We start from the raw sequence: 12,500 nt of genomic DNA on the forward strand, positions 1-12,500 counted from the left end.
TGCTTGTCTTGTCTGTTCCCCATCCATTTGTCATTCTCCTCTCTCTCTCTCTCTCTCTCCTCTCTCTCTCTCTCTCTCTCTCTCTCTCTCTCTCTCTCCTCTCTCTCTCTCTCTCTCTCTCTCTCCTCTCTCTCCTCCTCTCTCTCTCTCTCTCTCTCTCTCTCTCTCTCACACACACACACACACACACACTTTGTCTTTTCAACTCCTTACAAAGGCATAAGTCAAATCTGCACTCACGGGGTGTCCCTCCACCTACCAAAGCATTGAAAGCAATGTGCGCGTGCACAGTGCACACGTCACCCACCCACCCACGCACACAACGTGCGCGCGCACACACACACACACGCGCACACACACACGTACGCACGCACGCACTCACGCACACACACACATACACAGACTATACATTCAAACACATGCAAAAACTGAATGTACACACGGGGCAGACACGTGCATACAAGGTGGTCCAGTAAAATGCACAGACACAAACAAACGTGAACAAATCCCCGTAAATGCACAAGACACGTTGTACTTGAAGGCTGTAAGTCTACTGGCAAGGTTCCATGTTGGTTCTGCAACTTGGCCCCACTCTCGACCCATACCAGTACAATTAGCATGACTCATACGCTCCATAACAACACTGATCAGTGACAGATTGATCGAACAAACGAATGATCGGACAAACGAAGCGATCGCTTGGCCGTTCTGTCTATCTCAGGGGGTGCCCAGAGATAGACTTGGGAGCAACTTTTTAAAACGACCAGCTCAACATGATCCACCCACCAAAAATGTTTTACCCTAGCTGGTTCTGGAAATAGCGACACTGGCGTTACATATACTGTAGGAACAAATGTACTTGGAATGGGAAATAATGGGGGTAAAAGTCTTCATCCCATTATTATGGAAGTGTCTAGGTTTTCAGGTTCTTTCTAATGCTACTAGTCGGAGGCCTTAGGGATTTTTCGTGCTAATCAGTCTAAAAGCGCCAAATTTTGCACAGATGTAGCCCAGGGCTTGAACTAATGATTTATCTAGGGCGCCCGAGTCGGCGACCTTCGGGGTCGCCACAGCAGCCAAATCAAGTTAAGCTCCCATCGACTTCCTGAGCGGAAACCACAAAACGTCATGTTGTAGTACTAAAAGGACTACAATTTGCCGGAAAGATCAAACCATTTTTTACCAAAATATTTCCCTGCGCTCAAGGACACACTTTTAGGACCTACCTAATAAACTCCTCGATGCGGAGTAGTTTTGCTTTTGAAAAATTCGTTTGGTATAATATGCATCTTTTAGTCCAACTTTTAGCGACTGGCAAGACTACACTAGGCTACTCGAGCATTTTAATAGGGATTGTGGAAACAAACGGAGGGAACCAAATCAAAGCGACGCCGCTTCTTCTAGTGGTTTCCGCGCTCTAGGCGGAAACCAAACGGCCTGTTGTGAAAGAACACCAGGCTTTCTCTCTCAGAAAGCCTGGTGGGCGAGGTTACCTATACCCAGAAAATCTTTTTTTTTTTTTCTGGTTATTTAAGTAGGATGTGAGGGGTCTAACTAGGGATTTGTCACGATGCTGAATCCATTGCAAGCATTTGGTTTGCACAAAAAAACATTCCTTGGGCTACAAATGGCCCCAGAAAACGCCCACAAAACTGATGAAACTGATGAAAATTTTGATGAGTCATCACTTTTCATCACTAAACCATCGTTTTCTGGGGCCATTTGTAGCCCAATTAATGTTTTTTTTGTGCAAACCAAATGCTTGCAATGGATTCAGCATCTACTTGCACAGCCTTTGTGATCTACTGATAGATCACAATCTACCTTTTTGGGCAGTGGAGTAAAAAGTACTTACATTCTTTACGTAAGTAAAAGTATCAATACTGCAATGTAGAGGTACTCTGATACAAGTAGAAGTCCGGTATTCAACATTTACTTGAGTAAAAGTACAAAAGTATTGGTATCAAAATGTACTAAAAGTACCAAAAGTAAAAGTAACTCATTGTGCAGAATGTCCCATTTCAAGTTATCAAATGTATACAAATCTTTTGAAAATAGCAGATCTACAAGCTCACAACAAAGTTTTCAAATACTTGTAGTGGAGTAAAAGTACAATATTTGGATCTAAGATGTAATGGAGTAGAAGTAAACATATTGGAAATTGGAATTACTCAAGTACAAATAACTCAAAGTACAGTACTAAAGTAAAGGTACTTAGTTATTTTACACCACTGCTTTTGGGAACCCCTTGTAGTTACAGTAGTTAGTTAGTTCATTTATTGTCCACATTGTGGAGATTTGTCTTTTGTCTCATATACATTTAGACAACATTAAAATGACAGATAAACAGCAACAAACACTTACACACAAAACATCTTAAGGCAACAAGAAGGACAACAGTGGCATATAAGGTGAAGAAACAGGCAGATCAACGAGACATGACATCATTCAATGCCTTAAAGGTGATACACCATGCATTTAAAAAGTATTTATGTCATATTGTTTATGTCCCAAAAACGTTTTTCAAAAGGTTTGAGGCTAAATTACTCCTGAATAGAGAGCCTCTCTCATTTTTGAATGGCTCTCAGAGCATTTCAGCTGCAGTACCACCTTTGGCCTGAACTGCGCCACCCCCCCCAAATCTTTTTGAAAAAAAAAGATTTTTTTTTTTGAAAAGAAAATCTTTTTTGAAAAAAAAAAAAAAAAAGAATTTTTATGAAAAAAAAAAAAAAGATCCTTCAAAAACGGCCGATGATGACGTCACAATCGGCAGCAAATCTGGATAGCCTGTTTTGAGAACCCGTGGGATACTTTTAACCTTCGCCTTCTCAAAACCAGAGAATGACACAACGGTCAGAAATGGGACTTTGTGAGGATAGAAGGTGCTAGTGGGACCCCAAAAAAAGGTTTTAAAATAGGAAAAGTGAAATTTCATGGTGTATCACCTTTAATGGAATGAATGAATTTTAAAAATTATTACGGCTATGGTGTGCCCAAGCTGTTCTATAGCGTCTACCAGAGGGAAGTAAATCGAACTCCCTATGGAGTGGGTGAGAGGGATCATTTATTATCTTGACAGCTTTTTTCCTAAGCACTTCATTGTAGATACAACTTGATTTATTTTTGATGCCAGATTTACCATTCTCTGCAGCTTGCCTCTACGTTGTATGTTAAGATTACCGTACCACATTGCCATGCTGAAGGTTAAGATTCACTCTGTGAGGTTCTTATAAACCTAAAAATCTATCTACAGCATCACGTCTATCGTTGGCGTATGGTCCCACCGTGCTTACACAAGCGCGTCTCTCTTTAAACATGCAATAACCACAACATTTCACTTCCAACGTCATGCAGCCCAGGAGACTCCTTCCCTCTCCATACCATAAACACCATCAAATCCTCAGCGGTGCTAACGGGTCCATTCGTTACACTCTGTGAACCGTGTTGGCGTGAAAAGAAGGTTTCAACATCAGACCTAATAGAGTAGAGCTATGAATCTTTACGTTAACACATTCAGACCGGGAACGTGTCATTACCGTACTTTAACCCAGGGGTCTTCAACGTTTTCTGGCCAAGGACCCCTTAGTTGAGAGAGAGATGAAGCAGGGACCCCCACAACCTTTTCATAGATTCCATATTGTCAATCATCAGTGTATTTTGGATTCATGTCAGTTTGTGTTTCCGGATATTTAACCACTTGAGCCATCAATACTTAATCAAGTTGACCTTTCACTCTGTAATTAATCTGCACTTTTTCCCCTCTATACCAAACACCACCTTTGCCAAAAATAGCCGATCTACAGGCGTTGTGAGCTTGTAGGTCTACTATTTTTGTCTAAAGTTCTCAGAATATGGACAATAGGATTCAAGTGGTTAATATAAAAAAGGAGAAAAAAATATTTCTATCACACAAAGATTTGGAGGACCCCCTGTAGTAACTCTGAGGCCCCACTAGGGGTCCCGGACCCCCTGTTGAAGACCCTTGCTTTAACCATTACTCTATGCTTTAAACATTTAAAAGAAATAGCAGATATACAAGCTCAAAGTCTTTGAGTATTTTGACCCGATTCTATAAATGTCTTGTAAATCCTTCTTCTAGGTCAGTGGCGCTCATGTCAAGGACCCCCAAAATGACATGTATTTGACAAAATATGTCACAGCAGAGGACAAAAAATGTTGTTCCAGGGACCCCCCCCCCCCAGAAGCAAATATTTGAGTTACAAGTGTTCACTTTTAAAGATTTGCAAAACAATTCACGATTTTATAGCTAAAGTATAAAACAACTCCAGGTCTTTAATGGGTTAACAAGTCCATTTGTTACACTCTGTGAACCTTGTTGGCGTGAAAAGAAGGTTTCAACATTAGACCTGGAAAATAGCTATGAATCTATGCTATCTTTACCTTACATGAACCCCAGTTTTCCATGTGGAACTGGAAAGTGAATTGCAAGGCGAATTGATCCCTGAACAATAATTAGGGGTGTAACGATACGTTTAATTGCGATAGGATACACATCCCGATACATGGTTGACGATACGATACATGGGCGATATTGGTTCATTCATGGCGATACGATCCGATTCGATTCAATGATTTAAAATCAATATAGTAACTATTTAGAAAAAAATTATTTGTGTGCCAATAGTGCCAATAGTGCAGGTTTTTTTGAGGGACAATTTTATTATTATGGATATAGATCGTTCTTCTGCTATACAACCAAAACGTGGAACGCCCTACCAAAGGCCTTAAAGGACTGTGGTTCCCTAACATCCTTTAAAATCGCCCTGAAAAACCACTTACAGGCGGCAGCCATTAGCAACTGGCAATAACAAACCTAGCCCAGTAGCCTCCCCTGACCCTTCTTTGTATTTACCTACTGTATATATTTTGCACTGTTTATTTTATTTTTATTTACGTTTTGTTTACTATATCCACTGCATAGTACTGTGTTCTATCCGTCTGTCATTCAATGTTATGAGATACTTCAATGGTTTCCTATGGAAATAAGCGTGGTCTTTTCTAGGATCTCCTTTTAGTTGACCTTGTACCAGTGAATTGTACCGTCATGAAACTGTACCTTTTTCTATGCAAACGTCTAATAAAGTCTTCAATCAATCAATCAATCAATCAATCAATCAATCAATCAATGCAGTATTCCAGATTTCCAAATTTGAACTGAGCAACTTCCCCCAGTAATTGAGTCATATTTGGAGCTGGACTATGTATACTCTGACTCAAGCACTGGAGTCGAGTACAGGGACGTGCTGGCCATTGGGAAAAGCAGGACAACTCCCGAATGGCCGGTTCATTCCCAGCCGGTCCAGGCCGGCCATTAGGAAAAAAATACAGATAAAATGTCGGCGTTCGTTCCATTTTGGGGGCTGGGCGGCCAACAAAGTAAATCGTCACTGTCGGGCAGAAACCTTGTACCTCCAAGTTTCAAATTTGTACATTTTTTTTGTACATTGAAATGCATTGGCGGAACGCGGATTCCAATCTCAAAGGTCTTTTGGTGTGAGGGCACCCTTACAAGTAAAAGTCCGGAATTCAAAAGGTACTTGAGTAAAAGTAAGAAAGTATTGGCATCAAAATGTACTTCAAGTACCAATAGTAAAAGTACAAAATGTTTGAAAATAGCAAATCTGCAAGCTCACAACGCGTCGCGATGCGGCGCGTTGTGAGCTTGTAGATTGGCTATTTTCAATTATCCTAGGCATAAAATAGGACTAAAGTGGTTTGTGTGTGTTTTATAATATTATAATTTATATCTGCAAAGTAACTAGTAACTATAAAGTTTTCAAATGAATGTAGTGGAGTAAAAGTACGATATTCGGATCCGAGATGTAGTGGAGTAGAAGTAAAAGTATTAGAAAATGGAGGCGTTGTGTGCTTGTAGATCGGCTGTTTTCACTAGTTTAAATCATTTTTAAAATGATAAATACAAAACAAACGGTTTTGGACATATAAGGTTTCTACCCGACAACGACGAAATATAACACAAAAAGAAAATGAGGGCCTCTCCAACTTTTTTCCCAGGCTGAATCAGGGGCCCAGCACGTCCCTGGTCGAGTACTTTGTCCTCCACTGGTTAAATCAGGGGTCTTCAACAGGGTTGAACAGAGTTACTACAGGGGGGTCGCCAAATCTTTGTGTAATAGGATCATGTTTTTTACATTAACCACTTGAACCCAAGCATCCCTATTCTGAGTGGAACGTTAGCGCGAGGCGTTGTAAGCTTGTAGATCTGCTATTTTTTGGCAAAGAGGTTTGTAGAGGAATAAACTCCCTGTCGCACTTAGAACAACGGACTCACTCGCTAGCTTTCGCGGTGGACTGAAGACTCACCTGTTCAGACTCCACCTGTTCAACCCATAGCACTACTGAAACACTCAATGACCATACATGAAGCTAGTTAGCATCTGTTTTTAGGTTTCTTAGAACTTTTATTTCCTTGACTGATTATATTGTTTCCTAGATAGATATTCATTTGCATTTGTTATATTGCTGTTGATGTACTGACCTATTACCTTGTTTATTATTGTGATGTTTTATCTGGTTATTGTAAGTCGCTTTGGATTAAAAGCGTCTGCTAAATACCTAAACTGTAGAGGGAAAAGAAGAGCAGACTAAGTATTTGACATTCAAGTGGTTAAATGTCTGACAGTGCTGTCAAAACAAGTCCACGCTGTCTAAGAAATCTATGAACATTTTTAATCTGCAACACAATTCTATACAATATGTAGTGGGGGTCCCTGCTTCATCTCTCTCTCAGCTAAGGGGTCCCTAGCCTGAACACATTGAAGACCCCTGGGTTAAATGAAACATTCAGTTGGACTCACACTGGTGGGAAACTGCGGCGCGCACGCGACTGTGTGTGTGCGTGCATGTTTACGTTTGTGTGCACAGCATCCGCCTGCACACGTCACATGCGCATGTGTGTGACACTGAGAGAGGCAGAGGCTGATTGAAGCAAGCTGCTCCCTGTCATGTACAGCTATTATTACCGCACTGCGAAGACCCAGAGTGTCTGTTTAACCCTGCAGAGAGTGCGGACGGACCCTTAGGGGGTCTCTGGGGGAGTCGATGGGGTAGTTCGACCCCGCCGACCAGGCAAGCACGCTCGTGAGAAGCCGATTCCCAGGCGTGCACGCACGCGTACACACACACGCGTACACGCGCACACTCGCGGCCGAAACACGGACAGTGAGAGAAAAAGGGAGAGAAACGGCCGTGGGAAAAGAGAAGGAAATTTAGGTATAGGGAGAGAGAGAGAAAGAGAGGGGGGAGAGAAGGAAAAACAACAGAGTGAACAGAAAGAGGAAAAGAAAAAAGCATCGGGGAAATCATCATACCTTTCCGCCAGCGCATGTGGACCCCAGCCAACTATGTGTCCAATAAAGAGGCCTTGCTAAAAATAAGTCTCTCCGAGTATGTTTTGGTAGTAAGGATTTCACACAAAGACTCTTTCCTCACGTTCTTGATCACAAGCTCACAAAGACCAAACAGCCCCCCAACACTGATCTCTCTGACGGCAATTTATAACGATAATAATGACACAGAAATAACGCACGTTAATCGTCTGATGTTGGTGGCGATACAGGCCTCGCTAATCCCTTTTGTCGGCGCTTACTAGTCCTTTGGCAACAACGTGGCGACACGTCGACGCAACACTTTTCTATGCGGTGCGTTTCAAGAAGGTGATTCTGAACGGTTTGTTTGACCCCAATCAAACCCATAGAGAAGACCTGGCTGGGGAGATCACATCACGGTGGGAGAAGTCAAACAGCATTATGGTCTATATGTTGGCTGGCAGAGGTGTCGCACCAAATTCTGGGCCCTGGGTACTATTAAATATTGAAAAATAGCAGATATACAAACTCGCAGCGCGGCACTCGATCTGCTATTTTTGAAAAATCGGGAATATTTCAAATCCTTCTTTTTTATGTTTCTATGTCAGTGGTGCTCAAACCTTTTCATGTGAAGGACCCCCAAAATGACATGTAATTTGCCACGGACCACCCATCTCAAGATATTTAGTTCCAGGGAACCCCCCCAGAATCAAAATTTGAGTTACAAATGTTCGCTTAAAAAATACATACATTCAAAGATTTGCCCACATTTTCACAACTTTTCAAAGATAGCAGATCTACAAGCTCACAGCGCAGCAGATCTACAAGCTCACAGCGCGGCACCGAGTGCCACGCTATGAGTGGCGATACGTGCCCCAAGGGACCGGGCCTTAGGGGACCCCCCGCAACCCCGAATTGTATGCGTTTTTTTCCATTCTTCTTCCTTTCTTTTCTTTTTTAAACTACCGTAAACTGGTTAACAATGAACAGCAGACTGTGTACAAGGCATGCATGCTGGATAAACCTAATAAGCACGTACACACATAGTACAAACAGTGTAGTACAGACTCCCAAACCAAGACTTCCAAACCAATGCCATTAATATTTGCGCTAATAAGGATTAAATGGATGTGCGCTGCCAGAGCCACACAAGACAAACAACCATCATGTAACAGCTGTTATCAATGCAAAGAAAGACCACGTCAAGAAAGACCTACATTAAATGGACGGGACCGTACCTATGTTCCCCAGGTTATATGTTCCCCACTTTCTTACCACCTAAACCTACCCCTACCCCTAACCCTAACCCTAACCATAACCTCACTAAACTAATGCTGTGAGGTGGGGAACATAGAACCTGGGGAACATAGATTGGACCCCAAATGGACAGCAGCCAATAATTAATAACAGGCCTCAGCGTGTGTATCCGTCTGTCTTTCAATGTTATATGAGACACATAAAGTGGTTCCTGTGTAAATAAGCCGTAAAGCTTACTAGGATATCCTTTTAGTTGACCTTGTACCAGTGAACCGTACAGTCATGAAACTGTACTTTTTCCTAATGCAACCTTCTAATAAATTCTTCGATCAATCAATGGAAATTGAATGCACACTGCACAGCGGCAGATCCGGAAATATAAATTAATTCGGTTTCTCTCACCAGTGACGTGGTTCACTTGAAGACAAAATGAAATCCATCCTCCTGTCCTTTTGGGTGAACTTCTCAATGACGGGATCATAAAGCTTATCATTCCTTTTAAGTTCCAGGAGAATTTGAAAATGTCCTTTCCACGGAGGATGTGGTGACAGGGATTGTTACCAGTAAACACGTTAATTTATATAGCTGATGCATCTCCAGTTCTTTCTGTGTTGGTTAACAGTCTTCTTGAAAAGGGCAATGATAATAAATCCACTTCACTCCGGCTGCTGCCATGTCGCATGTGTTTACATTACGAGATTCAAGTTACTTGTTGCGCTGGCATAGACCTTACTCACACTGCGGCCATCTTGGATCACATGACCACATGGGGTGGCAGCCTGCATTACAAACCATTGTAAATAATGGAGCGATGGTTCCAAAATATGTGTTCTGTTCAACCAATTTATTTTTACCAAATTGACTAATGGGCAGATATGTAGCCGCAAATTGCAACACCAGATATATTTTTTAAATCGGATGAATCTAGGGTTGCAATACCTCCCATAGGCAGCCAATGCATCAAAACGTTTTTTTTTTTCTTCTTTTTTTTTTTTTGCTATCTGATTGTATTAAATGACGTTAAACTCACCAATATTGGGGCTGTATGGAAAGCTTTTGGAGTATCCTCTTTCTATCTGCAAAGTGTTTGTTTCAGAAGAATCCACCGTAGTCATGTTATGAGTTACTATCTGTCAAAGAAATTCAGTTCAGGTGATTATTTTTTCTAAGTGCTTGAGTTTGGAAGCGCTTGTGGGAAGTCACTCAGCGGTCCTGTGTACCAGCTGGTTCTAAATGTCACATAGCCTAGTGCAGGAGGCAGCGGGACATGGCGTTATAGAAGACAAGTGCTTCCATAGTTCAACACTTAGGAAAAGAAAACATGTCTGCCCGGATTTATTGACAGATCTCACAATGCGTCGCGATGCGCCGCGTTGTGAGCTTGTAGATCTGCTATTTTCAAACATTTTGTACTTTTACTTTTGCTACTTTAAGTACATTTTGATGCCAATACTTTCATACTTTTACTCAAGTGCAGTTTGAATTCTGGACTTTTACCTGTAACCGAGTATTTCTACATTGCTGTATTGATACTTTTACTTAAGTATAAAATGTGAGTACAACAACACTGCCATTGAGTAGTAGAGAAAGCATCGCTCCGCTGGACGTGTGCAGTGGCCAACAGCCAGCAAGGTACACTGAATGAAAGCAAAGATTAATGTATGCCTTGTCATATTGGCCATACAGCTATGTTCTACCAAAATAAACGATTGTCGGCTGATAACGAAAACCTGATGAAGTTGGAAATATATATAGATAGGCTATATATATTTTTTTTTTAATGAATATGAATATCTGAAATAAAATGTGTCAAGGTCGCTAAAGTCTCCCAAAGCAGTGGTTCTTAAAGTGGGGTCTGTAACTCTGAGAGTGTACTGTAGATATGTACACATAGAGTTATATGGAGTCCTCGAAAGGAAAAAAAAAAAGAAAAGGTTAGAAAACCGTTGTTCGTAAAGTAAAGTATCTGCACAAGTTATAACTCCCCCAATTATAGCTCCCAAAGGATGAAGACGAGATGCAAACGTGACAGAATGCAATCTCGCATTCTCTCTCATCATGACGGTCCAATGCACATGACATCATCATCATACCTGGAAGTTATGTGTCCGGGAACGCCCACTGAGTGGCAAAAGAAAAAAGAAAAAAAGAAAAAAACGTTCTGGCCTTGACAGCATACATCCAAACAGAAAAGTCCTATCTGATTGCATTGAACAACGTTCACGAACAAAGTCACTTTGCCACTCGATTTGCCATTCACTTAATGCATGAGCATACCCTCCATATTATTCATGGGTTGCATTTGTAGTCCTAAACTGGCCATATTGAGGACCAACACAGGTGTTCAATTTGCCTGATTGGCATAGAACCAATGTTCTACGTTAATCAAAACGCCTGTGTTGGTCCTCAAAATGGCTGGTGTAGGACTACAAATGCAACCCAGACCCATTGATAGAGAGAGTTACGTCACTTACGTCGACTCCCATAGTAAGCGTGGAAAGCCTATTTACTCTATGGTGGGAAGCTAACTTAGCCTAGCTTACTGGAGCCTGTTCTCATTCTTAGCGAGCCTCTGCCCCGTCCGCCCCCATTCATTTTTCACTCGCTGGTAAGTAGACTAAATCACGTCTTTTTCACTCTTTTAATAATGTTATCTCCCTTAGAGAGGCCCGTGAATGCGTTAAAATGGTGAAAAAGACGTGAGTTGGTCTACTTACCACCAGCGAATTAATGACTCGGCTAGAATGGGGGCGGACGGGGCAGAGGCTCGCTAGGACGCCATGCGAAGCCACTTCTGGTCTGCGGCGAGTTCAAAGCGTGACGCCACTCTCCCTAGAACACACTGATGCAACCCATGAATAATAACCGTGGAGACGTGGACAACACACACACACACACACACACACACACACACACACACACACACACACACACACACACACACACACACAGACCTCACCTCCGTTCTCCACACGACGTAGGCGTGCGCGCTGACCTGCTGCCCTGCCCGCCTCTGCAGCCAGCGCAGGGGCGACAGCAACGCACTGCTGCTGCTGCTGCTGGTAGCGCCCCCGCTGGTCCTCACCAGGTAGGGCAGGTCACCCACGGTGTACCGCTTGCCGCCGATGTTGGCGCCCACTCCTCCTCCTCCTCCGCGCAGCGCCGCCTCGTAGTCGAAGTGGAAGTGGGAGGACGGGGAGACGTCGGAGGGGATGGAGGGAGAGGACACGGACACGGAGAGGTGCTGCTGCTTCAGGCTCAGAGGCGTCGCCGGAGCCCGGGAGGGGGCGAGGGAGCGAGACGGCGCCGCCGCGGCCGCTCTCGCGCTCATCAAGCGCTCTGCGGGTGACAGGGACAAAGAAATGAAGCGTCAGCGTTAGTTTATGCAGGACATGGGAGTCAAGTCGCTGCTCAGCATTAACCTCGCCCACCAGGCTTTCTGAGAGAAGGCCTGGTGTTCGTTCACAACAGGCCGCTTGGTTTCCGCCTAAAGCGCGGAAACCACTAGAAGAAGCGGCGTCGCTTTGATTTGGTTCTGTTTGTTTCCCCAATCAATATTAAAGCCTAGTGTAGTCTTGCCAGTCGCTATACGAGTTGGAATAAAAGATGCATATACCAAACACATTTTTCAAAAGCAAAACTACTCCGCATCAAGGAGTTTATTAGGTAGGCCCTAAAAGTATGTCCTTGAGCGCACAGGAATTCTTTTGGGTTCAAACTGTTTCCGGTGGATAGTTCCGGCCAAATTGTAGTCCTTTGAGGACTACAACATGACGTGTTGTGGTTTCCGCTCCAGACCGGTTACAAGCCCGAAAAGTGAAGTGATCCCAGACTAGCTCAGCAGTAGTCAGATGTCAGTCAGCTCTGTTCTCATACTCATTAACATATCTGCTG

At 42.9% G+C, this 12,500-nt stretch overlaps 1 protein-coding gene across 1 annotated transcript in view; it reads right to left on the reverse strand.

The window, feature by feature from the left end:
• The window catches only part of LOC308280099 (rho GTPase-activating protein 6-like), a gene marked incomplete at both ends in the record, with an annotated part of 289,879 nt that overhangs the window by 274,380 nt on the left and 2,999 nt on the right, over positions 1 to 12,500 (reverse strand). Inside the window, one exon of the mRNA XM_080720362.1 lies at positions 11,566 to 11,945. Coding sequence (XP_080576488.1) covers positions 11,566 to 11,945 — 380 coding nt within the window. The remainder of the gene's footprint in view (positions 1 to 11,565; positions 11,946 to 12,500) is intronic.

This window comes from Nannobrachium achirus, assembly GCF_963921795.1.
Source record: "Nannobrachium achirus genome assembly, chromosome: 24".
Taxonomy (NCBI): Eukaryota; Metazoa; Chordata; class Actinopteri; order Myctophiformes; family Myctophidae; genus Nannobrachium; species Nannobrachium achirus.